We start from the raw sequence: 27,957 nt of genomic DNA, 5'->3' as shown, positions 1-27,957 counted from the left end.
GCAGAAAACTGTCAATAACCACAAAATTAATTAAAGTGCAGAGCTATTCCTCAAACCTCGAGACAGCGCTTTCAAGTTTGAACGAACACTCTAATGCAAAATGTGAAGAATATGACATTGTTGTGTAAAGGGTTATAAGAAGCTTAAAAAAAAGATGTTTCCTTTCCCTCTTTCTCTCCCCCCCCCATTGAAGTTGAGTACTAATAGATTTTAAAACTCAGTTAAACGACTATTCAAACTACACTGAAAGTACCTTCAGATTCAAATCACTACAGGGGATATTAAGAGCGGATTAATGCACTATTCTTCCACTCATGTAGACTAGCAGAAATGAAAGGAGTCTGACACTCTCATTTTAGTCCCTAGTGGATTAATTTTTACATGACAAAGTCACCATAATACAACACGACTAACAGTGTATGCTTAAGAAAGGTCCAGTATTACAAAAATAAGGCTCTTGCAGGATTGTAATCAGATGCATTATTAAAGCTGCAGGGTGGGCAAACTGCTATACAGTGGCCCTCCATTCACTTAACTAGCAGATTCTATATATTATGAGAAATAAAAATATCACTGTACAAAACAACTAATTTCATATTATACATAAACAAAATGACTTATGTTTTTCCCAAGGTCAGATTAGAAGGCTATGAGGACCTGGGACTGTAAAAATGTCAGGACCCCATAAAAGCCATGATGGGTATTCAATGGGATATTATTAGTATACGTTAAATGTTATGAGAGACTGTGGCTTCCTATGTTTATGTCATTGTTCTATAAATCCAACAATTAATCTGGCCCTGAGACTGAAGGCAAAATTGATGGCATCACTTTTGGAGTTTCACAAATTGGACAGAGATTATTTTGGAAACTAAAATGACAGTGCTGTACTGATTGAGAATCCCATGAGCTGTTCTTGAAATTTTGCCACCTAGCTGAACAGAAAGTTGGGCTGATTTCCCCTGCATAAGGAGTTCACCTTATAAGTGGATACAGCCAAAACATTCTTGCCAGAAACAATTTTTCACCAGTGCTCATAGAAATGTATTTGAAGAGCAATTTATTTTAACCAAGTATCTGGTATTTCCAAAACCTGTTCTGGGGAGGATGCTTCAAGCTCCCTAAAAGTTCTTTGCACCTACACTCCATGAGTATAACTGAGTCATACTCTCAATATACACAGCATATTTTTCTTAGAGGAAAGTAGGAATATTTCCATCAAAGTGCCACTTAAAATGTATGTTGATTCTGCAGGGTCGTCTCTTTTCTAAATTAAGGTTACAAAAAAGGCTATATATTTAAACTGGAAAACAAATTAGTAGACTGCAGAGAAGAGAGATAGGGAAAACCGGTACACATCCTAGTCATGAGGTTTTTATCACAGGTAAGGAGAGAATTTTCAAGAAAGTCTCTTATTAATATAGTGGCAGCATCATACTGCAGATGGAGGATGTGTAATAGTGACCAGCTGAAATACTCTAGCGTTCCAAGTTGGGAGGGCCTGTAATATTCACACATGCATGTGCTCATCGGCAAGTAGGAGGCGGTGGCAACCATCCAGATAAGGAATGCTGAAGTAATTCTTATCCAGCTTCTCATGACCACAAATCACTGTTTATTGCAAAACTGTGCCTAATGAATGATAACTGAAAGTTAAAAATAAAGGGTTCCTCCTACTTCTGTGAGGTACACTTTGGACCCACTTCTCACACCGTCTATCCAGGGGAAAAATGGCTCTCCGTGTCCTTTCATCATTATCAAAATGTCATTGTGTTGGTGTGACAATCTCAAACATACCAAAGCAGGCAGTGCTACTCAGTACTAATATGAAGTTGCTTTAAGGCAGGGAGATAATTATTGTTCTAATACCTTGGAGACTTTAACATTCCCTGGAGACTGAGAAATGGACTTTCAGTATCACAAATTGTTTAGCTAGTATGGCCTTTTTTAGTCTCAAGTCTATTATTCATCAATATATCGTAGTTTGTCATTTCTGTATTACTACCCTACAGATAAACAAACTTCACTGATTGGATTAGAATTTCTGACACCACAGCTGCTTAGTTGCATGAAAAAAACTTGCTGTAAGACTGTAGATGGTAGAAACTTACTTCAGTGTCTCAAGTGACATTTGTAAATTATAATTTCGTTCCTGCTCTGGCAACTTTGAAAACTCTACCAAGCACGGGTGTTGTCTTTTGTTGTCATCTCTAACCTGCAAGACAATAAGGGAAAGAGTTTAAATGTGCTTTAAGAACTGTAGTAATGATTTAAAAAAAAAAAAGACCCTCAAAACTTGGGACTGATCGTCAGCCCTACTGAAACAGAGTATTTCTTTGATCCAAAAATAGCCCAAATTTCAGAACATAAAACATTAATCATTAAGTAAGATTGGCAGAATTTGGCTCTCAGTAAATAAGACAAATCCAAAATGTAATACATTTTAAACATGAGCATCAGTACATATTATTCAGTAGTTCACAACAGGTACACACTGAGACAAACATACTGAAATAGACTTAAAAATATTATTCAAAGATAAACAAGATATTAAGGATTGCATAGAACTCAGCATAATTTGACAGACTGCACCATAAAAAGTCAGTTTAAATATCATTTAGGGATGTCTGTTCCCATTCTCAGAGTAGTTTGTGCAAATTTGTGTATGGGACTTACATGGCTCAATTGACGTGCATAATACAGAAAAAAATATTCCATACTAACAAGGATATTCACTTAAGGCTAAACCTCCCCTTCTCTTAATTCAGGCAATTTGTGTTCCAGAAAATGACTCAAAGCTGGCCAGCAGCATACCAGCAGACAGAAACTATAAAGCACACATACAAGATTGGCACAAATAATGTACTCTTATTAATGGGAGGTAGAGTCAAGAAGGGAGTAATTTACAAAACCCTATCATTTCATCCAGTCATAGCTTTGCCAAAAATATTCCTTTCAGGCTGAAACTTTCCATTCTGAGCTTCATTCTGACATCGGCCTCAATCAGGGAGTGGAGCCTAAGAGTTAGAACAATAGACAGGGTGACAGATGTCATGAGTATTATTTCCAGCTTTGCCACTGAAGTGAGAAAGCAATAACCACTGTGGTCTCAATTACACCATCCTTAAAAAGATTATAATACTTCACAGGGATGTTTCAAGGCTTGAATTGAATTTACTTAGTCTTGGATCACAGCTTCTTCCCCCCACGCTCTAAACTTGAAGTAAAATCAAAATAGTACTATAAGATTCTTCTGCTCTACAAACTGTAAACATTATTTGATAATAAGATTGTGTATTCAAAGTATGTTTGTAGGTTGTATGTATTTTTTTCTTTTTGAAAACAATAACAATATGCAAATATTTTGCATTTTGAATATGTTGCTCTCCTCTGGACTTTCTCCAATTTGTCCACATCCTTCCTGAAATGTGGCACCCAGAAATGGGCACTATACTCCAATTGAGACCTAATCAGTGTGGAGTAGAGCAGAATAACTACTTCTTGTGTCTTGCTTACAACACTCCTGCTCATACATCCTAGAATGATGTTTGCCTTTTTTTTTTTTTTGCAACAGTGTTACACTGTTAACTCATATTTAGCTTGTGTTCCACTATGATCCCCAGATCCCTTTCCATTGTACTCTTTCCTAGGAGTCCTTTCCCATTTTGTATGTGTGCAACTGATTGTTCCCTCCTAAGTGGAGTATTTTGCATTTGTCCTTATTGAATTTCATCCTATTTACTTCAGACCATTTCTCCAGTTTGTCCAGATCATTTTGAATTTTAATCCTATCCTCTAAAGTACTTGCAACCTCTCCCAGCTTGGTATCGCTCACAAACTTTATAAGTGTGCTCTGTATGCCATTATCTAAATCATTGATGAAGATATTGAACAGAACCAGACAAAGAACTGATCCCTGTGAGACCCCACTCGATATGTCCTTCCAGTTTGACTGTAAACCACTGATATCTACTCTCTGGGAACGATTTTCCAACCAGTTATGCACCCATCTTATAGTAGCTCCATCTAGGTTGTATTTTCCTAGTGTGTTTAGGGAAATACATAAACAATAAAATGCATAGTTTAACATAGGCACAAAAAGAATACAACTTTCATAAGGCGTTGAGGGACAGTTGGAGATTTCCTGGCAACTCTCTTTCCTTGAGAGTCTACAGAATTATTTTTTCCATGAACACTCAGACTAGGACTCTAGGAGGTACATGTTGATCAAGGGAGGCAAGGCATGCCGAGAAGCACCGGTTCTGTATGGCTTATTCCCTTGGCAACCCAGTGAGTTTCCCAACAGAAATCCATCCAAGAGTTAATACTGGTCTTTACTTCATTGACTCCATAACCAAGATTTCCACTTCTATCGGGGAGGGAAGATAGTGCACACCCATTGTGGGGGAGATAGTGATAGCATGCCCCTGACATGTTAGAGGAGTCTTACGGCTGCTTTACATTGCACTGCACTGCCCCCCAAAAACTGTTTTGCAGCCAAGACCGACGTGATGCTCCAGTTGCACTCCTTTCCTCTGACTTTGTCTCCTGCCCAAGTGCAAGTTGAAAAAGAAGAGCCAGCTGTGCTGTTTCTACACCAGCCTGGGAATCCACACCTAGCCAGTTAGACTGACTTTAAAACTCATCATAAAGCAGCCTTAATGGACACCAGGATTTGGCCCAATATCTTTGCTTTTTGGCTATATGAATACTGTCAGTTGCTAACTATTGGGGAGAAGGTTAAAATCTACCCCGTTTTAGCAATGGAGAAAATCAAGTATGATCAGAGTGATGTCACCACACAGTACAATAATATAGTACAATTTTGCTATCTAAGAAAGTAATTAACAGAATGTGAAAATTAAAAAGGTACTTACTGGGCCATACTGCCAGCCAAGTTCAATTTTATTCATAACCCAGAGTTCATGGATGTTCTCCGCTAATTTTTCTCTAATTCTTTCCAGGTGAGGAGGCAATACAATCTAAAGACAGAAGAGAGACAGAGCCTATTACAGATAAATTGTATTACTGTGCAATCTCATAACCAACATCATTAATGTAAATAGTCAGTTAGACTAAATTAGAGATCTCTCAAGCCAACCATAATGAAATTCATATGTTTTTAAATGCTCCTTCAACAGATACATGTTAATCTGTGTCTTTCTGAGTATTTTATGGCTCTAAAAATGGGCAAGAAAGGGCAAATGGAGAAAGAGATGTAGACACAACATGAAAAAAAAAATTCCTCCAAAATATCTAGAAGCTGTCCAAACTGACAGTATTTCTTCAGTTACATGATAAAACACTAACACAAATGTCCATTTTTCAGCAAAATGCTTTCCATAACAATTGTTTAAGGGAATATAAATACTACAGACACCTCCATGGGTGCAGGACCTGCCTCAGAATCATAGAATATCAGGGTTGGAAGGGACCTCAGGAGGTCATCTAGTCCAACCCCCTGCTCAAAGCAGGACCAATCCCAAATTTTTGCCCCAGGTCCCTAAATGGCCCCCTCAAGGATTGAACTCACAACCCTGGGTTTAGCAGGCCAATGCTCAAACCACTGTGCTATCCCTCCGCCATCAGACAGAGAGGTTCTGATGTTTTGGTGATAAGTAGGGCACGTGGCGCCTGGGGAGAGGGAAAGATTCCCCAGTATCCCACACGAAACTCCCCAGTGCACAGTGCAGTTGCTAAGGCAGTGAGTACACTGGAGACAGAATTGGAGTCTAAAAGTTTACCTATGTTTTCCTGGAAAAGCACTTTGTTATTTTGCCAACACAAACTTAAAAATTCAACAGTTTGTCTACAAATGTACGGAATGGAAAGAAAAACTGAATTTTTTGGCAGAATTTTGGGGAGTCTCTGACTCCCGCAACACATTAAAGATCACGAAAATAGGTCAGCCTTCACTTTTCATAAAAGCAGTGACTTGCTCTTGACCAAAATGTACCTCTCCCCAATGTTATTCAGTGAACTTTATGCAAATTTCTGTCCTCTACTCCAGTCACATTTCTCTCTTACCTGCCTGCTAGCTCCCCTCTCTACACTGAGTAGGGAAGAACCAGTAAGGTGTCACACACAATGTAAGTGTCTTGATGAGAAGTGCTGTATAAATATGTACAATATGCATTTTCACTCTCTTCCAGAGCTTATACACTATTCTAATGGTGGCCTTATAAGAATCTAAATAAATGTACAGATAAGTTGTGCTCACAAAATATATCCCACATTACCCACCAGCTTCAAATGGGTACTGAATCTAGAGAAAACAATTACAGATTCAATATGCTATATAATCATTGGTATTATTTCTCTAAGGCTTTTTTCTCCCATGTAGTTTTGCAAAAACAAGCTACTTTTTTGGAGACTGAATTCTTAGGATATCTCTTGTTCCTGTAAAATGGAGGCAATGGTAGTCTGGGGGTTGGAATTTACATTTTTACCCCATCTCATTTAGATGTTAACACTGAACCCTAACGATAACACTATCAGCATGAATATTGTTGACTATTTTAATGCTGATAATTTTAGTATAAGCTGCTAATGAATGTCCTGGTCTGTTGTTCAGGGGTGCACTGGGAAATACTACGAGGGAACAAAAGCAGCAACCCTTTCACACCAAATACACTATTTTACCGGGTAATGCTATAAATGGTGGAGCCCTTACAAAGTTCCATGGCCTGTCCTTAAATTGCATTCTCTGCCCCCGACTAGGAAAGGTCAGGGGCAGAAAGGAAGAAATAATCTGCCATTGGGCTTCCTTCCAAGAGTCGAGATTGCATTGCAGGGGAAGGTTCCCCTTCAGTTTTTGTGATTAGCAGGCAATTTTGGTTTGTCCTCCCTTCTGCCCTCCACCTTGCTGCTGCTTCTCTACTCAGTGCACAAAGGGGAGCTAGGAGGCAGTTATGAGCGTAACTGGTGAGAGTCAGAGCAGGAACGGCACTGATCCAGGAGCCTGATGGGGGGATGCATGAGAAAAAGAATGTGCCGCTGAAACCACTCCACCGTATTGGTGAGATGAAGCAGAGGCGCTGCCAAACAAACCTGCAGAAGATCACTCTTTTGTGGCCAACTTTGAAGAAAGAGTACGACTGGGAGGGGACTGGGTAAAAAAAGCCCTGTAAGGGAAATCACGAATACAAGTCACCCTTGCTCTCCCCGAAATCAGCTTCACTCTCCTCCAAAAAAACAGACCCCTGGAACACAGTGCTAAATTATTAACAAACCTGATATTACATTATTCACCACTATTACATGACAGGACCCACAAAACAGAAGAGTTATATTTATTAAACATACAAATCTCCAGCAAGCTGTCTCAGAGTCATTACGGTATAAAAGAGCACTGTCAAAATATGTGCGCCTCAGCCTTAGTCTACCATAAAAGCTGCATATTACATAGTTGGACATGTGCTGTCTGTTTCACAGGATTTGTTCTTTCTTGTTCAATCATTTTATGACTGAAAGTTCACTAAAAGTGAACATTTAGGGCCTGATCCTGTATACACTGAAGCCAATGGCAATATTTCCATTCATGTCAGTGGGAGCAGGATCAACAGGCAGTCCATTCATCCAGTTTTAAGCCAGACTGTCCTGTTTTTGGAAAGGTTTGTCCCTGCCAGGTGGTATTGTGGAGAATGCCATTTTGCAGTGCTCCATCCCCACTGGTGCGACCTCACATGCCTGGTGTGTGTGAGGTCATGCCAGTGGGGACGGGCCCACATCATTCCAGAAGTGTAGCAATGGCCAGTATTCTGGGGATGCATCAGTTGCCATTCTAAGGATCAACCCAATTAAACAGACTATTTGTTATCTGTTGTCATAGGTGGAGCTAGAAGCACACTTCTCTTTAATGTTAGCCTTCATTTGTCAACTTTTCTATTTCTCCATAATAAATACAGATATGCAATAAAGCACAAGGATAATGCAAGTTTAATTTATACCATTTTCTGTCCATAATGAGCCACACTCTGCTCTCAGTCACATGGCAACCTCAGTAAATAAAACAGGTTTAAATGTGGCCCAATGCACCTAACATGATTACAAGACTTCACCTTTAAAATATTATATCAATAAAAAGTTCAATAATAAAATACCTGTATCATCCCCACAGTTACCACTAATTCAAAGGTCACTCTGTTTTAATCTAGTTTCACTCCAAGGATAAAACAACATGTGATGTCCTAAGGCTTCGTGAATGTGAAAGAAATAAAATTTCTAAAAAGTAGCAACAAGTTCTTTATTGTGCTTTGCATGTCCCAGTATTCTCAGTGGTTAGCAATAAAATGTACCAAATCAGAACAGAAAGAAAACCCACATGTTTGAAACAAGTTGCAAGCTCAAACATGAAGCAAACCCGAGCCTGCAATGTCTAGGGTTGAGAAAGACTGTGGTGTTTAGTTCCCTTACCTGGCTAGTATCCACGGGAACTGGTGTGAAGGCTGCTTGGGATAAAGAGATGGTTGTACCCAAGAGGTCTCTTGTACATTGGTGACCCTGTTTGTATTCTCGACTATGTTCTACTTTTAGCTTCTCTTTTGGTAGAACAGCTTCAAAGCAAGGTGCATACCCAGGTGGAGGCAGGAATTTGAATTCTCCATGGCGGCCTCCAAGCAGAAAACGTACCCTGTAAACAGCAGCAGCAATTTATGCAATCATAGCACCTCCAGTACAAATCTGTGGTTAGTCTTTTGCCCTCAAAGGCAATCTAAAACCATCAGTGCTGCAGCTTCTTCACCATATTAAACATTTTCCTCTCAAATGTAACCTGGTAATTAGCACTGGGGATTGTGGAGAGAAAGAAGGAAGGAAGAAGGAACAGGTGCATAACCAGAAGAGATTTAGTCACTCCACAAGCTACTCTTCACCTTTTATTCAAGAGTTTCAGAGAGATGGAGGATAATGGAGAAGAAAGTGAGAGAACACCAGCTTGCTAAAGACGCCTAGAAGTCAATAACCTTCCAAGCATCCAAAGTTTGGCCACAACCCTGGGGACAGACAGATCACCAATCAGAGCTAGGCCCAGAACCTTTCCCTCTGACATCCCTGAAGTTTGGGAGATTTGAAAAATGAGACCCAAAAACTCAATGGAAAATCATTCCATACTTTCTCCAATAGCATGTGAAACCTTCAGAACATAACACAAAAAACTTATTTTACTTTCAACAGTACGAGTTTTCCACATTTCTATGTTCTGTAGCTGTACAATGATGCCTATCACTTTTGCCACTGCAAGGCTCTCTGAGTACAGAGATGAGCATAACTTAGTGATACAAAACTGAGAAATTCATCTTGGTGTAGTGTGATTTGGAAGATACTAAAAAAAAAAAAGTCAATTAATCCCTAGTGTAACTATAATGGCTTCAGTAGAGTTACACCACAGGAGAATGCTGTGTATTCCATTTTATTCTATTCTGGTTCTTATATGGCCCTCATCCCAGTACCATCTCAACACCTTCCAGAAGTCCATTGAGCTATTTGACTACTAGCATTCACATATGGTTCTTTTCTTTCTCCTTCTCCTCAAGGAGAAATTGTGTGGGGAGGATTTTTTTAATATAATTTGTTATATGTACATTGTATTATATGTATATATTAGCAGAAGTAATGTGGAAAAAGTACACTTTGCATTTAGAATGAAAGGTATGATTGATGATGGTTAATTCCTGTAGGAGTTTGTCCCACAGTCTTGGAGAGGCTACCAGCAAAGCTTTGGGCCTGCACAGATGAGATTTAGCCTTGCAGTATGTGGTTCCATTGTGCCTGGGCAACACGCCTGCAGACGGTACTCTGGATCCCAAAATGTGAAGCAATCTTTTCGCTATCATGAGCCCAAACCATTGAGCACCCTTGAAGAAGAGGATCAAGACCTTGAATCTGAGTTGCTATTCTATTGGAAAACTGCATTGTGAGCAGAATACAGGTTAAATGTCCTAGCGGTAGACTGTGTTGCTGTGTTGTTGAAGAAACAAGCTACTGCATTCTCTGCTAGTTGATGTTCCTTGGGGGCCCACAGCTGCATATGCAGGAAGATAGCATTGCTGTAGTACAGCCAGGAAGTGACATGAGCATGTATAACTGAGGCCAGATTACAGGTGCTAGAACATTTTACTGGAGAGACAAGGTAGATGAGGTAATATCTTTTTATTGGACCAACTTCAGTTGGAGAGACACAAGCTTTCGAGCTTACACAGAGCTGTTTTTCAGGTCCCAAAAGAGCCAGCTTTTAGTTTTAGTTAGAACATTTTACTGGTAGATGATGCTATGAGAGCTTAGCTTCAGCAAGAAATCCCAGAGTTCACCTAATCAGCAGACAGAATTGACCAATTATGCTTGTGTATCTTCAACTAACAGAGACTACACTGCCACAGGCGCATTATGGAAAGTACATTTTTTACGTTGCAGAAATCAGAAAAATTCACGTACATAAATTGATGTTTTTCTTTTAGTTTGTCTTAAAGGCTGACCTGGCAGCGAATGCTAGCAATGTATGTTGTGTTGGCAGCTAAAAAAGGAGACAGAAGATGTTGTTAAATCCTAAGTGGAGTATATTAGTGAACTACCTGAACATGTTCACATGCTGACAAATGCCAGGTGCACTATCCCTTCAGGACACCTTTATGGAACAGGCAATGTGCCAAGAAGGCAGATGTCAGAAAGGAAAATGAAGGGGACGGTAGCAGGGAAATAATTGGACATGTTCACTGAAAACAGGAAAAACTACAATGGATGCTAACTTTATTCCTGCAGAGAAGCTGACGACTGGAAAGAAGAGGCCATCTATGTTGAAATTCTCAAACATCCCTTGAACTGGTTGACCATTTATCCGGAATGAGATGCTTGGGGCACTCAGATCCAAACAGCAGCTGATGACATCATCCGTTCTTAACAGATGAGGATTGGGAGAATTCACTGTCCGTGCAATACAGCCTATGGAAAAAAGGAAATACATTTAGAACAACTTTAGAGAGTCGCATAGAAAAGGTTTCACTAAAACCTGAAAATTTTACTTAAAAAAAATAATAATGAGGTAAACAGATGGAGTACATCTGCCTGGATTCAGAGACATCAATACTAGATTATCAAAGAATTAATAGTAAGCTTGTAATAAAGTGCAGATATGCACCCAATGGCATCTGCAAAAATTATTTTAATTATTGCAAATTTGTGCTTAATGCATCTGGAAATAAATAATGGTCCCATTTTGAGGCTCAAAAAAACTCAAAACTGAAATTTTACCCCCATTTACACCACCGTTCCAAATTCCAAAAAGTGGATTAAAACCTGAAGGAGAAAAAATTACACCTTATTAAAAAAATGCCTACATTAGCTGGCCAGGATCTTATCTGGGCTCTCTAGGGATGCTTCTGAGCCACTGACCAACAGAAGATCAGCATTTCAGACTTTCGGTGCTTGTTGCCAGGGAGGTTGGAATTAAAAGTCCTTCATATCACTACTGAGCATCCAAATACCACAATCACAATAGGAACTTGCGTCAAAAATTCCTTCCTTTTATGTTCTATGTAAATATTGTTTAATGTATACGCTGAACGAACCCAACTCCCCAGAACATTAATTGAAGATGAAACTAACAATGCATGTCACATACTTGATGACAGGTTTCAGAGTAGCAGCCGTGTTATTCTGTATTCGCAAAAAGAAAAGGAGTACTGGTGGCACCTTAGAGACTAACAAATTTATTTGAGCATAAGCTTTCGTGAGCTACAGCTCACTTAGTGTAGCTGTAGCTCACGAAAGCTTATGCTCAAATAAATTTGTTAGTCTCTAAGGTGCCACCAGTACTCCTTTTCTTTTTGTCACATGCTTGTGTTAGAAATGTATATTATTTTGACTTTTGTTTCAGTTATCAAATTCTATACAACAAATGAAGAGTGCTGAATACCTTAATCATAAAAAAAAAATTAGATCTTCTCTTCTATCATCAATGAGCCCATGATATAGTGTGGAGTAAAATATATCAAAATGCTAATCTATAGTATGTCTCATCATCCAAGATAAACAAAAATTTGTTCTTTGTAAAGTGATTTGAAAATGTAAAATCAGGAAGTATCATTATAAAGGGCCAGACTGTGGTATCCTTGTTTACTCTGTGCAATATTGTACTATTCAGCGTAAATAAAAGGTATCATAATCAAGCTCTAAAACAGAAATAATAAAGGTTAGTAAATACTTTTTCACCATAGAGGTGTCTGTTATTTTGCTCTGATTTCAATTAACCCTGGAATGTATCATTCTCTTCCCCACACTCATTTAAATAACACATCTCACTGTATTACATATAAAATTCCTGATCTCCAAGAAGAGTTATCTACAGAAGAAATTGGAAATAAGAAATAACACACTTCTCGCATTTTGTTTATCTATAACATGAGATATAAGAAGAAATATGCAAGTGAAAAACCTCTGGAAATGGATTTTAAAAATGAGACCTATAATTTTTGGAATACGTGGGGCAAAGCAGAGTGCATATTAAGTACAGAACACCTACAGTTAAACTATATCAGCCCCTTACGGGTGTCAAAAATGGCTAATGTGACCCTTAGTTACATAAACTGAGTAGTAATAGCAGAAAGGTGATTTGATCTCAGTATGCTTCATTGGTAAAACAGATATTAGAATACTACATACAGTTCTCATTAGTGGTGCAAATGTAATCCATTTCTTACCAGTGGGGGGGGGGCAAGTGACCTCCTCACGTGACTCTCCACATAATTCCTCCCCGCCCCATTCCCAGCCTGATGCCCCCACACTCTCCCTGTTCCCTCCCCATGATCCACCCTCCCTTACCCTGGGGAGAGGTGGGGCTCTGTACTCCTCCCTCCCACTGCATTGGAGACTTCAGAACCACAGCGCGAAAGGAGCAGAACTTGAGGTCCCACACCTGCAGCTCCTCTGGTGCGGCTGTACCACCCCAACCCTTCCACGCAGGGTCTCCTCTGTCTGTACAGCAGCCCTACCAGAAGACAGGGCTGGGGGTGGGACTGGGGGCAGTTCAGCTGCCAGCGTGAGGAGCTGCTGGCGTGGGGCCACCTCTTGGCCCCTCTTTCTGCTCTTTTCCCTGCTGCGGTTCTTGGGAGAGAACACCTTGCATGGGAGGGCTGGGGGTGGTACAGCTGTGCCAGAGGACCTGCCAGCATGGGGCCCGTCTTTCCGGTATGCTGTACCAGCTATAAATATCTTGCTGGTATGGCAGACCGGACCGTCCCACTTGCACTGCCGGTTCTCAGGTCCTCCCTTTAAAAATAAGGTTGAAAATTCGATAAGGTGCAAAAAAGAGCCACAAAAATAACTTGAGGACTGGAGAAAATGCCTTACAGTGAAAGACTTATGCTAAACAGATTGAATTCTTTATCAAAAAGAAGATAAGCCCTTTCTGTGCCAATGAGCTTCAGGAACCTCCTGGGAAAACAGTGCTCACAAGGACATCAAGAGCACCCATCACCTTGCAACACTGAGATTACAATAGGTTGAGTGGTCATCAGATGTCTCTTTTCCTTCCTTTTGGTGGCAAACTGTGGGTATAGGGACCTTTGCTCGGTGCCCCAAAAACTTCACTCTGTCTTAACTAACAAAAAAAAAAACCTTCCTTTTTTGTAAGAGCAGTTGTGATCGAGACAATTTTAACTTAGCTTTAGATAATATTAGGTCATTTGAGATGTTGGTTGTGCAGTTTAGATTCACAGGTCATCTTCACCTGAGCTCTGAGGAATCATTTCCAATACAGATTCTAAAGACCTGGATAAAAAGTCCAGGTTTAATCATTGTATGTCATGCCCTTCCATTTTCCTGGAGTCAGGTGCCCATACCTGCTGCCTTATGTGTTTTGAAGATTCTACTCTCCAGAATCGTGTTTGATGTTCAAACTCCATCACTTTTCCCGGGCATTTGGAAACTGAGTGGCTTGAGGGGGATTTACTATTGGAGCATGCGGTGGAGAGTCAGTTAATTACTTTACGTGATGGCTCTGATCAGGCTATTTGTTGTGGCTTACTTAAGACTTAATTACTTAACTACATGAGACTGGTCATTTTAATTTTTCTCATAGCAACAAAAAATATAAGTGACTGTTAATTGGATCCTCTTTTTATTCAATAAAAGAATAATTGCTTCTTATCCTGGAAATTTTCTCAGGAAAAATGGAAAATCAAAATATGAACGTACAAATCAATTTTTTTTAAAAATCAAATGTGACCTCTGTTATCTTCCTCTACTCAGCAGAGGCATAAGTCACAGGATCAGATGCAAGTCTTTCTCCATGTATTAAATAGTAATAATCATAATCATAAGTAAATCTTGTACGTAAATTGGAAGAATAATTTCTCCTCTGTCTTGTTTTATGGTAACTGGCATTTCTTCCCTGACCTTTCTGGGATCAGAACTAAGAAGCAACAGCTTAATATGTTACTACATATTTGAGTGCAATTTATCATGGACAAAAAATACATACTGTATGTTACCCCTGCTGGGACAAAAACAGCTCAAGGACATTATGTTACATTTCGCTCTGGAAGTGCAACAGCAACCTTAGATGAAAATCAGATTACTGGAATCCTGGAAGAGGAACAAAGTACAAGAGCACTCTTGAGAGAGAAAATTTCTACTGTTTTCTCTCAAAAAACAAAACCGCTCTCCCCCACTCCATTCATTTTATATTTAAGTAGTTTCTGGCTTCTAAAGTATTCTCTTGCCTATAGTACCTCCTGCCCATCCCAGAGTTCCCTTGCTGCTGAATCTCTGAGATATTTCATTATGATTCCTTTGAAGCTGAGGAGGTCTCAGAGCTCAAGCTCCAAACCAAGCCCACACATCTACACAGCTATTTTTAGCCCCATAACACGAGTTTGAGCCAACTGATCCAGACTCCAAAACTCACTGCCATGGTGAGGGGATATTTTTGGCACTATGTAGACATACCCTTACAGTTCAATTAATGCTCAAGTGCATATCCTATCAATTAAATCACTTAAAAACATCAGTTAGGGCAACTAACATCCAGATCAACGTCAATTTACATGCCTTACCAGATCAGAATATCCAAATGCTCTCACACACACCTTGACGCCACAAAAATCCCTTTCATTTCCAACATACAATGACCTATAAGGTCCAATTCTTCACAATCACACAGCTTTAATTTCAACCCCAGCTAAATAGAGAATTAAAAACTTGTAGCTCTGTGGAGGAGAAGGTACCTTCTCCATCTAGCAAGACTTCTTTAGTTCACCAGTCTAAGTCCTTGGGACAAGAGCTCCAACTGGCAAACTTATTCAGTTTGCAGGAGACTCAGAAGGAAGACATGCCTGGGATAGAGGTTTAAAAAACAAACAAATCTCAGCTCAGGGGATGCACATGATCAGCACAGATGAGGAAAAAAGGGAGACAGTGTCAAAGAATAGAAATATATGGATACTGTGCTATGCATAGGCTTTCTTGGCATAAGTTTATGACAAATATAGAGAACATATTTTTCTCTGTGATACTTGATATCACCACAATGGCCTCAGTCAGCAATGGAATAAAGGCTTTTGCAAAACAAAAAACAAAACTGATTAATTCCAATTGTATATCTAGTGCTTCTCCTATAGTTAGCACACAATACTTCTCTCATGTAAGGGTAAAAACTATGATTTCAGATTAATTCTATCCTGAGCCAGTGACACTTTTACGATTGGATTTCCAGTCTAAACACACAAACATTCATGAGATATGCAGTCAATCTAAATTTATGCAACTAAAATATTTATATCACTACTAAATAGTCTCTGTTTCTTCCATCTTCCCTACCTGGTGAATATCATATCATATATATTGTATTCTATTAAGATAACCCATTCACACACATCACATGCATACATACTTAATATCCAATGTCTAAACTTCTCAGAACATATCCTGTAATGACATCTACAGGAGTGGTTTACACATTTACACTGAGATTTTTCGAAGCTGCTTAAGGATTATGTCCAAATCACCTGGGTGGCTTTGAAAACCTCAATGTCAATGCATTCCCATCTATCTGAACAGAAACACAGAGAAGTACTTTTAAAATGTATGATACAAAAGTTTCCTTACTACATATTCAAACAAACTCAATATGCATCACATACAGAGAATGGATAGGCCATCAGTACATAAGTCCCCACTGTCTGGCTTTAAGAATTTCTAAACTTTTGAACTAAAATGAGTATCTCAAAGAACCCTCACCCCACCCCAAATTGATATGACCTAAATATCTCATGTTGCTTTTATAATATCACAGAGGGATTAGAAATCCAGTCTACCACTGTGAGAATGCTTGTCAGACTTCATTTTCTGCATCTTTGAAGTTTTAAAGCGAAGCTTTGGAGTGCACTGTTAAAAAAAAAAAGCCTTGGGTGGAACCAAATTATAATTCCATCTATAAATTCCATTGTTTTGAATTAAACTGTCTTTTAGATGAGAGTAGTCAACTTAAAAAAACCCAGAATGGAACTCTGATTCTGCATTTTACCCCAAATGGAATGCCCTAGCATTCATCTACATACATGATTTATTTTGATGCTGCTAGATTCCACAGACTTACTGGAAATGGCTGTCCCATATCCCTTTATCAAGAAATTTAAAAATGCTTTACCTGACCACAGATGAAGACCATCAAATCCATAAGAGTACAGGTCATCGCCAACACCATTTCCACCCCATTCTTCACCTCCCCCAGGGTAGGGTGAATAGCCCTCTGTTGAAGCCCAGCCCACTCGAAGATGAGTTGCTTCTGCTGTCACAAAGGGCTCCACATAGTCCACCATAAGCTCATAGTACCATTTTCTGTATTGGGCGGAGCCTTCGCTGATCCCAAGGAAGATATTGGGTCTCATGCTTAAAACAAAGGGAAAAAATGGCTAGCCATAAAAACAGATCAGAAGAACATGTTACAGTAGTTAGATTTCTTTTTCTCAATTTGTGTTTACCACTTATTGAATGTCTTGTTTCATTAGAAGTGAAGAACAAAATGAAAATTCTTCAAAACTTCTGGTGGAAAAGCTTCCCATACAGTTCAATCAAAATTGTAATTTTCAGCAATTAAACCAGCACTACTAATCAAATACCTGTAATAATACTTTGCACTTTTAAGTACAGTAGAATCTTGGGAATAGTGGTTGTTCGTAACTCTGAACAAAACATTATGGCTATTCTTTCAAGTTTACAATTGAACATTGAGTTAATATAGCTTTGAAAAACTGAACTATGCAGAAGAAAAATGCTGCTTTTAACCATCTTAATTTAAATGAACCAAGCACCAAAACAGTTCTCTTTCCCTTAATTTTTTTTAGTAGTTTTCATTTGTTTCTGCTGCTGCCTGATTGCATACTTCTGGGTCCAGATGAGGTGTGTGGTTGGCCAGTCAGTTTGTAACTTTGGTGTTTGTAATTCTAAGGTTCTACTGTACAACTTTACTAATTCACATTGAACATCTTCAAATTTGCACAAACAACGACAGTTTCATCCCGCACCATCAGAAAAAGTATAGTGAGTAGATACTGTAGAATGGTCTCATTCTGCAGTACTAGGACTTTATTACACTTATAAAATGTACTACAGAATGCTTTACTGTGAAATGTTATAACTACAATAAATTTGTAAAATAAATGTTCACTTATTCACCAATTTGTAAATCCAATAATTCATAATGGTATACCAGCCATTGTGCAAATTAGCAATATAGATCACTAAAAAGAGGTACAGAAGTTCATTCATAGATTTAAGGCCAGAAGGGATCATTGTGATCATCTAGTGTGACCTCCTGTGTAACACAGGCCATAGAACTTCAACCAATAATTTCACAAGTCCATAAATTCTGTTTGAGCTAGAGCCTGTGGTTTTTAGTTTTGTTTTTTAAGGAAGGTATCCAATCTTGATTTTAAAAGACTTTTAAAAAATCTGTTATCACATTGTTATCATTCACATTTTTATATTTACATTTTTCCTCCCACTCAATGATTTAATGACTTATTTGCTGGGTATAGGACTCTTCACTTGAAAGGTCGAATTCTCTCCTGCATAAGCATATGCTCAGTGTAGGAATGGGGGTATATGAGGGAGCCATTTAGAGCTCCCTGATTCTCTAACTACTGCAGCACTGCCCCAGAATTAAGTTTAGGTTTGCTTTTACTTACGACAGCTGGCTACAGTTCCTGTTCAGATTTTTATGGATATAATTTATCAAAGCCACAATATGCCAGTTAACGCATTGTCTTTAGAAAGATTCACAGAGGTGATTCCTGTGCTATGGTTAAATAGATCTTTCTCTTAATGACTGCAGATATCATCTTAGCACAAGAACTCAAATTCCTTTTGCTTTGCTGATCTATATTTAAGTAAATATTTTTCTTTTACCTGCTCACATGGTTCACAAGGCGTGTCTGTAGGAGGAGATCTCTTCCTGGTAGAAGATTGTCACAGATTAGATGTTGATTAGACCTAACAGCAACTCCATGGCATACACAGAGAGAGCACAAGACATCTAAAACCTATAAAAGAAATTAAGCTCTTTTCACTGTAATTTACTTTTTATATTAGAACATTAAGAATCAGCATGGACTACTGAAGGGAACTGTATTGATACCCCATCCCTTTGAATGAGATGCACATTTTACACATTAAACCATTTGAAATTTCACTTTTATGGATAACATGCTTTTCTTATTCACTACAGTTCGTCTATTCATAGAAATACCTTGCACACCTTATGGTTTCTTCCATGTTTGTCCAAAAGACAGATAATCGATTTAATATGTCCTTCCTTAATAATGTTTAGAGCTTCTGGACTTTCCACCAACACACAGTGCAAAACCTCCAGAATTCCTGAGAAAGTAAAAATAGTAATCATGTATTGATTATACAATATCACTAGCTGAAAGTCTGTGCTATTGCCCCTGTGAAATCTGTAGAGTCATGTGACTGCTGGACAAAAATATTAGGCAACAAGCATATGTATGTAAAAACTGCAATTTAATAATGTACATGTGACGACTTCAGTTCACTTTACCTAACTCCAACATACGAACCTCTGTTCTAGTTGTTTGGACCCTCTGCCCAGGTCCCAGTAGCACCACCTCCCAAATTCCCCCTCCCCCACCCACATCATGCTGCCCTGGATCCTCTCTCTCCTATAGGGCATTACATGAAGGCAGGGCTCAGTGGCAGGGCAGGTCTGCGTCCTCTAGCACAGAGTGCTGCCAACATGGCTCCTCCTGAAGATTGTAGGAATAGGGAAGCTTCTTGAGTCATCCCTAAAATCCTGGGACTTGTGATCAGTTTGTGAGAGCTGGCAACACTACAACACTGCCTTCCCCTGGCTGCTTGGAGGGGACCCCCCTTATCCACCACTACACCCAGGCTGGGGAAGCTGCTGTTCTATCTCCTCCATCTCCCATCCCCACCACTGTCCTCTGTGCCCAGCTTAGGCTCTCTCCTGCCCCCAAATAACACAGCACCCCATTCCCCTGCATCATCATCAGATTCCTGGTCCTCCCCAGCACCCCGCTCCCCATCATTACCCCCATTCACCTTTCACAGAGTCTCTACTGCTCCTCACATTCCCTGTGTAGTACATCAATGATAGTGTGGTAGCCATTGTGTGTGTGGGGATGGCTTCAGTCGCATTGAAAACAGTGGGAGGAGGCAGCCAACCTCATTAAGGGCAGCCTCATTCCCACATGAGGATAGACTGTAGGGAAACAGTGGCCACTTGCTGGCTTCATGCCCATTGACCAAAACAGGAGATGGGTAATCCACTGTCTGTCCAGTCACCCTCATACAACCAGTAAAATTGCTGCATGCACATTAAGTAAGGGTAATAATCGGTTGAGCCACCTCCAATATCACAAAGGTCTAAAACTCTCAGCATGGCACAGATACATACTTTATACCTGTGTGATGTACAGCTACGGTAATTCATAAAGTCAAAGTGACTGAGAAATTAAAAAATTGGACAGTAACAGACTGAAAGCTCTCAACCATGTTTGTGGCAGCTTCCATCACTTCACACTGATTTAGACAGTTTAGGCTTCAGAGTGACACAGAGAGTAACATCCCAGTAATCTTATTATATAGATAACTACACATGGGCGTCACTGCACATTGCCCAGCAATAGACAAAGTTTTAAAATTGCTGCCTTCAACAATATACAGTGAACAAATAAAATAAAAGAATATCATGTTGATATAGTTACTGATAGGCTTAGCAGAACAAGTGGATTTAGGGAAAAGGTTAACAGAAAAGTAGTATATTACAATTCACTTTGATCTCTGCAGATACATTTGATAATTATTGTTCACAAGCAAAATATGAGAGAAATCCTGGCCCCACTTAAGTCAATGGCAAAACTCCCACCAACTTTAAAAGGCTCAAGATTTCACCCTACATATGTATTACACACATAACACACACACAGTGTGTATGTGTGTGTGTGTGTGTTTGTGTTTATATTTTCCCCCAGCATAATATTGTCTGAAATATGTAAAAAAAAAATTTAGTCACACTAACAATGCACCAAAACTGAAACTTTGAATCCTGCCCAATGCTGGAGGAGGGGCAGATGTGAGATTCCTAACAGAGTGACCCGATGTATGTCACTGTTTTGGAGGGAACAGTCTCACAGCCGGAGCAAGACATCCTGAAGCACTTCAGAGTAGCAGCTGTGTTTGTCTGTATCCGTAAAAAGAAAAGGAGGACTTGTGGAGGAGGGAAAGGAGGAAAATACTGTGGAAATTCCACTGCATGCATCCGATGAAGTGAGCTGTAGCTCACGAAAGCTTATGCTCAAATAAATTGGTTAGTCTCTAAGGTGCCACAAGTACTCTTTTTTTTGAAGCACTTCATACTCTCTGTGTATATCACAGCTAAGCAGGGACTGAAAGCTGGTGTTGTTTAAGGAGCAAACAAATAGAATCAGCATGAAATTGAGACACACAAAGAACTAAGAACCACTAAATCACCTGTAGCCTCCCAATTAAATGCAATTACCATCCCAATAAAGCAGCAGTCATTGCCATTAAGAATCATTAGACTTGCATCCCTACAATGATGCAGTAAGACAGGATCCCATGTTTACTGGGATCCAGGCACCATTGCTTCAGGGGCCTCCAAATTTGGCAGCCATAAGCATCATGCATGCAGTTAATTGCTATCAGCTGCTGCTGTTGCTGCCCCCTGAAGAAACAAGTCACAGCATTGAAAAGGAGGGCTGAGAGGCAGTATTGAGCTAGCAGTTACACAAGGTCTAATGTTAGTCCTGTCATGTCACATCTCTTGTGACCTTCTGCCTCTCCCCCATCCCTTGTCTCCAAGAATACATCCTGACTCTCTGAGTGAGATACATGCTCCATGACATGCTCTCTTTTCCTGGAAGAGGGCAGTGGTAACCTCACAGCATCTATTCCCACTCTGCTATGGAAGAAAGCATCACCCAGTACTTCTCTGCAAGACCCAGCTGCATTAGAGATGTCACATCTTTCCTGTTAGTGCATGGAGTGAAGGGAGGAATAAATCATCAACTACTACCTCAGAACCAAGAGCATCCATCACACCAAGCATCAGAGAGGAAAAGGACAGAAATTCCCCATCTTCTTCCAGATAGGAATGGAGGATGTATTTGCTGACCTCACAGAAACTAGAAATGAAGAATATTCCCATTTGCTAGTGTGTCAGTCGGAAGGGGAAATCCTGCCACCACTCCTCCCTGCAGCTAAAAGGGCAGAGATACACTCTCCCTCTTCTCAGAAGCTAGGATGAAGAAAAGCAAAAATAGCATCACTCCCACCCATTAGAACTCTTAAACCCACACAGGTTGGGGTCCTCAGTGCACAGGATGGACAGCGTGTCATGAATGAGTTAGAGGACACTTACCGAAAAGTAAGGATCAAAATAAATGCTGTTCATCTGCCGCATCCATTGCACTACATCTGTCATGCGCACTGAGGACATGAACCAAATCCCACACAAGTCAATGAGATTTTTAACACTGACTGCAGTGGGCCTAGGATCAGGCCCTGACTAAAGAAAAAATTATAGCATGTGACCATGACACCGAAGACTACAGCATGAGGAAACAACTGTCTGCAGCATATAAAATCTAGAACAAGTTTTTGTCAAAACTTGGCAAGCTAGCAAGCGTTTGCCAGGGGAGTGTAGAAAGCATGCTTCTATGACTTTATGAACATGTTTTTATTATTGAGTTCCAATTTACTCACTCTAAAAAACACAATTTGGACACACAAAAGAAGTATTCTTCAAGTGACAAAAGGTATACTCTGATTTATTGATATGAAGTTTGTTGCTGTTGTGAGGAACAGAACATCCAGATGAGAGAAAAGAAGCAATCTAAACCAAGACTATTACACCAACCCTCCAGTAAGGATGAAGAGAGAAAAACGAATTTAATACAACATGCTGACATCTTTTAATGAGAAAAATAAATGCCTTGGTGGACAATTTAAGGAACAACAGAGCATAGACTGGCATGCAATAAGCTGTTTGAGGGGACTCAAGGAATCTAAAAATACCTATCTAAACTACCTAACAAAACAAAAAATAACAAATATCTGAAAAAAAACAAATCATTATAGGGTTTATGAAATGCCACATTATGCAAAGTAATCAGTGTTTCTGAAAATAAAACAAAAAGAAGAAAAATTGAAATATAGCAGGCATGGAAAGAATTAAAAATAATTGGTATATTTTAAGTGGCCTTAAAATGAACCCACTTGCATTAACTAACTAACTTCTTAATGTATGAAAAAATATGGAATAATATTATAAGCATAATTCAGGAATCCTTTATGATAAAGTAATCTATGGTATCTATAAAAATATATAAGTTCTCTTCTAGAGGAGTTGCAAATAACTTCTCTAGAATATTTGTCTGGTCACAGATAAATAACTTAATGCCATTAGTAGCTTTACTGTAGGAATAAGCCACAACAGGTATGTGTTGGTAGGCTATTGATACACGCTTCTTTGTGACATATAAAATGGAAGGCCCAAAACTTCCAGAGAAATCCATCAGTATCTAACTCCTGGTGTGGTTTATTGCTTTTAGAGAATGCTACAGTTTTAATTTTAAAATAAAACAAAAACATTTTACATTAGTTTTATTGGGGGAAGGTATGTAGGTTGTGCAATATATCATCTATGAAAAATAAATGCAAGTAGAAAGATAAAAGAATTGCAAAGAAAGGATTATGGATACCTTTTCATTCAAAAAAAAAATTTTTTAAGGTTTTTCTGGCTTCTTCCAACTCCCACCTCCACCCACTTATCCTCAATGAGCCAGGGCTACTCTGTCTGTAGCAATCTATGGCACAACAGCCAATTTCAACTCCTTTGATATTGAAAGCCCAGATTAGTTTTATTCCCCAATAAAATATGAGCTAATAATTGTCACTGGGATTTTCACAGACTTCAGTGAGAACTGGATCAAGTCCATAGTAATGCTGAACAGACAGCCAAGTTCACTGAATAGAGGAGGGTAAAACTTAGGGCCAAGGGCAACCACTCCTCATAGAATGGAATCCTAGTCAGTGCAATATTAAGCCTGAAATTTCAATGCACAGAAGTCAGTACATTCCAACACAGTGTTAGTTCGGACACAAATCACTGCCTCACTGTAGCGTACATTTAACAGCATGGCCATGAACAGTAATCCAACAGTACTTCACATGTCATGAGATCCAGTGTTACTTAGTTATGGTTACTGTGGCAACCATAACTTTTGAATTTCCAGGCTTGTGTGATAGAACAACACTAAGATTATGGATTGCATCACAATATTTTGGGTTTATTTTCCAAGATTTTTCTTTGTTTTTAATACAGTAAAAAAACCTATGTTGAAGAAGTAAATTATGTTGAATAAGCAAGTATTATCTCCTCGACTCCATTTCCAGACTAACCAGCCACCCCTCTGTCTATCATACGTTATCACTGTAGCAACTGAGCCCTGGGTATCAAACACAGAAAAAACCCTACAGATGCAGATGCTCTCCTCCCATGGACAAGTGCCCTGTGTTCTTGGACAACACCTCTGAATGTGCAACTTGATCACACATTGATTGAAATATGCCTATTTGTTTATGATAAAACAAAATGGGACTGTCCCTCTCTCCTTGGAGCTGCCTAACAGTGATCCAGTCAAGAAAAATGTGTTTACTGCTATGAATTCCTCTAACAGAAACAATGGAAACACACAAAGCATCACACCAATAACTCTATCTAACACAGATTTGAAACCAAGGATGTTTCTTCTTTTACATGATCTCTTCATCCACACAAACAACAGTGGGCTGTGGAGGGTTTTAATTATAAATGCTGGCAGGAGATTCTATTTTAATGGGTCAACATGAAGTGGAGAAAGAAGCTTGAAGACTAGCAGATAATTTCAGTCAGATGCAGTGATCCCTAGTGTATGAAATTTGAGATACCTAGATTAAAAATAATTGTTTTTCATACGTCTCTTTAAAAATTATTTCTCCCTTACTTACTCAAAAACTAATCTCTGCTGTTTTCTGGAGATCAACATTTAGAAGATTAACAGATTTTCAGTCATTTTCAGTTTGCACTTTACATGTTTATCCAGTATGCTACTGTTTCTTTAAATTTTTAGAAGGATTGGTTAATATGAGCTGAAGTTTATTCTGGAGAGTGAGACACTACACTTGTTTTAATTTATGCATTGAAGAGACAGAATATTTGCATTTTCCACTCTGTTTCTTCTGTGATGTCTCAGTGCTAAAGAGGTCCAATCCCAAACACCTTCTTACTCACCCAAATTCTCATCTTTTAATTTTGCTTCAATAAAGAACTCCAGATCAGGACAAAAATAAGAACAGTTTCCCAGTACTGGTTTCTGTTTTCTTCAGGCCTGGTTTAATTTTTAATCCTACATCATTTTTTTACATATATGTTTGACTTTTATAATCAGTTTCCAATTCTACAGCATTCAAGAATCTGAAAAAGTTTTAGAAACATTAATGAATTAAGCTACACAACACTCCCAAATAGCAGGTAAATAAGTATTATCATGGGGAAATTGAGGCACACAACAATTACGTGACCTCCCCATCATACAAAGCAAATCACTGGCAGAGTGAGTAAAGACACTAGGAACTGCTGCCTCTCAGTCTTGCACTCTAATCACCAGTCCACACTCCTAGCAGAAACACTCTCTTCTAGGGCTAATTGACATCTAATGGAATTTTGCTAGAAGCATTATTTTGGATACAACAGGATTGTTTTTAGTATAGAATTTTTCCATTTAAGACAATCTTCAAACTAAAGATGGGACAGAATATGAAGGCTAGTTTATTAAGCAGTGTATGTCATCATAAGCACATGACACCAAAGCTCAATGATCTGCATTCCACAGATGGAATTTAAGGGTTTGTGGGGGTTTTTTATAAAGCTCTAAAATACTGTGGGTAGTCTCTCTCACCATATTAGACTAACCTGTATGTAGCCTGCAGAAGTGTAAGCCTCCTCAGTATAAAGGGTTGGGGAGGTATGCCAGAAGGGGCACTCAACTGTGGAACCTACCAGTCTTTGGGACAGGACCTTGTTTTCAAAGAATTAAGAAACTAAACTGAATTGTTTTTATTTTCACACTGGTATGAATAACCATTGCACTGTCGTCATTGCATGATGGAAAACCCAATTGAGGCTGTTATATGAGAGTTTTAAATGTGTATTACATTTGTAAGTACTCAATCTTTTCCTACTGATTTGCTTCCTTGAACATTGACTTGCTCTCACTGGAAGCAGGAGAGCATGCTAGTTCACTTCAGTGAAGGGAGAAAATCCAAATAACTGATCGACATGTGTCCAATGTGCAAAGTCAACCTAACAGACATGGACATGGATAGTATCGAGAGTCAGGAGTTGTCCTTCCTCCCCTCCACAAGTGGGCAAGCAAAATATAATAATAAAAACAAAAAAACCCGAGCGGCATAGAAGTATGGTGCCTCCTGGAAGTAGGTATGTCCTGCTCACCCTGCTTGGAGTGTTCCACACACAAGACAAAACAATCCCTTAGCTCAAGGGTTAGGGGTCTGTATTGAGGATCAAAACTGCCTCAATTCAAAACCTGCTGCCAACTATAACGGAGGAGAGTCCTTATGGTTGAACATACTAGTGTGAAATTAGCAGGCCAAGTGCCAGCTCTTGCCAAGGCTGTAGGCATCAGCTGAGCACTGACAAATTCATAGCTGGAAGCCAGACCAGCTCACCTGTATGTTCATGTTGTTCAAGATGGGTGTTGAACTTGTAAGAATATGTTCAGTGTTTAGACTCTATAAGATGCTTGTAAATTGCTGCATGCATTAATCTTACATGTAATGTCTATATCCAGTGCTATATAGTTTTTCTTTATAATTGTAAAAATGCCTGCTCTGAAATTTGTGAACAGAGTCAGAAAAAGCGGTTCCCCTCCCCATCCAGAAGATCTATCAAGACTAAATGAGCTATTGTGGATCATCGCCATTCAAAGGCTGGTATAATGGCCCTCTTACACCCATGACAGCGCTATGTGCAAGAAAGCATGTCCCAGCAGTTTGAGTTCTGGAAGGGGGAAATAAAGATAGATAACATGAAGATTTTTCATCTCTTTGTTGTTTGAACTCTTACGGGGCTGGAGCTAAAAAACAAAAAGCAGAGATTCATGGGGTCAACCTGGGTTAGCCCTAAAAAGACATTCAATGCTGACAGATTACATATCTCTGTCACATTTTGGAACCATAGACTGAACTGATTTGTGTATAGATGTTGCCCGCTTTAAACTGAAAATAACATTTCCTTTTCCTCGTTAATAAATCCTTAATTAGTTTACTATAGGATTGGCTACCAGTGTTGTCTTTGGTAGGAGATCAAAGGTACAAATTGATCCAGGGTAAGTGACTGGGAGCAACCTGAATATTTTGTGATTTTTGGTGTAAGTGACCATTTAACAGTCTTTGACTCCATGTTAGGAGTCTGTTACAGTGATCCAGGAGTTCACATTTGTTACAGGGTTGGTGAAATCTAATTATAGAATGCAACACCAGTTTGGGGTATCTGCTGTGATTTTGACTGTCTTCCCTGAAGTTGGCACTCATGATCATGAACCACTTCAGACAGTATGACAGTTGGAATTTCTGTTTTTCCACTTTTCTATAAGTCTTAGAAGTATGATCAGGAGACACAAATTTGGTTTTCCAGGCTGGCTATACCCTATATGTACAGATCATGTCCTTTATTAAGAGGGTTTTTTGTGTTTTTCTGGGGGGTTTTGGTGGGTTAGCTATTTTGTATGCACAATAAGGTCACTTCAGATATAAGATGCTGTGTTTCATTTTAGCTGGTCACTTTCCTTAGCAGAAGGCTGTGAAATCATAAAGCATGCATCTTATAGCACTGTAGGACAGAGGTTTTTAAATGGGGTGGTACAGAATATATTTGGAAGCGGGGGAGAAACTTTAGGGGAAAAAAATCATACTATGCACATTCTGAGTTAAGTGGCCAGAGAGCAGCGGGCTGCTGTCTGGGCACCCCACTCTGAAGTAAGGGTGGCATAGTATGGTATTACCACCCTGACTTCTCCACTGCCGCTAGAAGCAGCACTGCCTTCAGAGCTGGGCACCCAGCTGGCAGCTGTCGCTCTCCCCTCTGCCTTCGGAGCTGGACAGCCAGAAAGCAGGAGCTGCTGGCAGGGAGTCCGGGGGAGCAGGCAAGGGCGTAAACCACTACAGACACAAAGAAGGGGGAAGCAATGAAATAAGCTTGAGAACTCCTGCTGTAGGACACACAGATCAATGCACTCCACATCTCACATGAACTCTCTTATTTAAAGATAAATATTTGTCTGGAAGTGAAATTAACTTCTTTTCAGTCTTAAAGATTTTAATTACTTGTATTCCAACCAAATT

At 39.3% G+C, this 27,957-nt stretch overlaps 1 protein-coding gene across 2 annotated transcripts in view; it reads right to left on the bottom strand.

Annotated features, from left to right (window-relative positions):
* Positions 1-27,957, bottom strand: part of RYR2 (ryanodine receptor 2) — a 735,866-nt gene that overhangs the window by 336,638 nt on the left and 371,271 nt on the right. For both annotated transcript variants that reach the window (XM_043511417.1, XM_038395332.2), the window contains 7 exons: positions 18,749-18,867; positions 18,400-18,533; positions 16,640-16,881; positions 10,743-10,935; positions 8,416-8,632; positions 4,878-4,982; positions 2,112-2,215 (listed from right to left, as the gene is read on the bottom strand). In XM_043511417.1, coding sequence (XP_043367352.1) covers positions 2,112-2,215; positions 4,878-4,982; positions 8,416-8,632; positions 10,743-10,935; positions 16,640-16,881; positions 18,400-18,533; positions 18,749-18,867 — 1,114 coding nt within the window. The remainder of the gene's footprint in view (positions 1-2,111; positions 2,216-4,877; positions 4,983-8,415; positions 8,633-10,742; positions 10,936-16,639; positions 16,882-18,399; positions 18,534-18,748; positions 18,868-27,957) is intronic.

This window comes from Dermochelys coriacea, chromosome 3, assembly GCF_009764565.3.
Source record: "Dermochelys coriacea isolate rDerCor1 chromosome 3, rDerCor1.pri.v4, whole genome shotgun sequence".
Lineage (NCBI taxonomy): Eukaryota > Metazoa > Chordata > Testudines > Dermochelyidae > Dermochelys > Dermochelys coriacea.
Note: the sequence above shows the minus strand (reverse complement) of the source record. Positions and strands in the feature narration are given on the sequence as shown.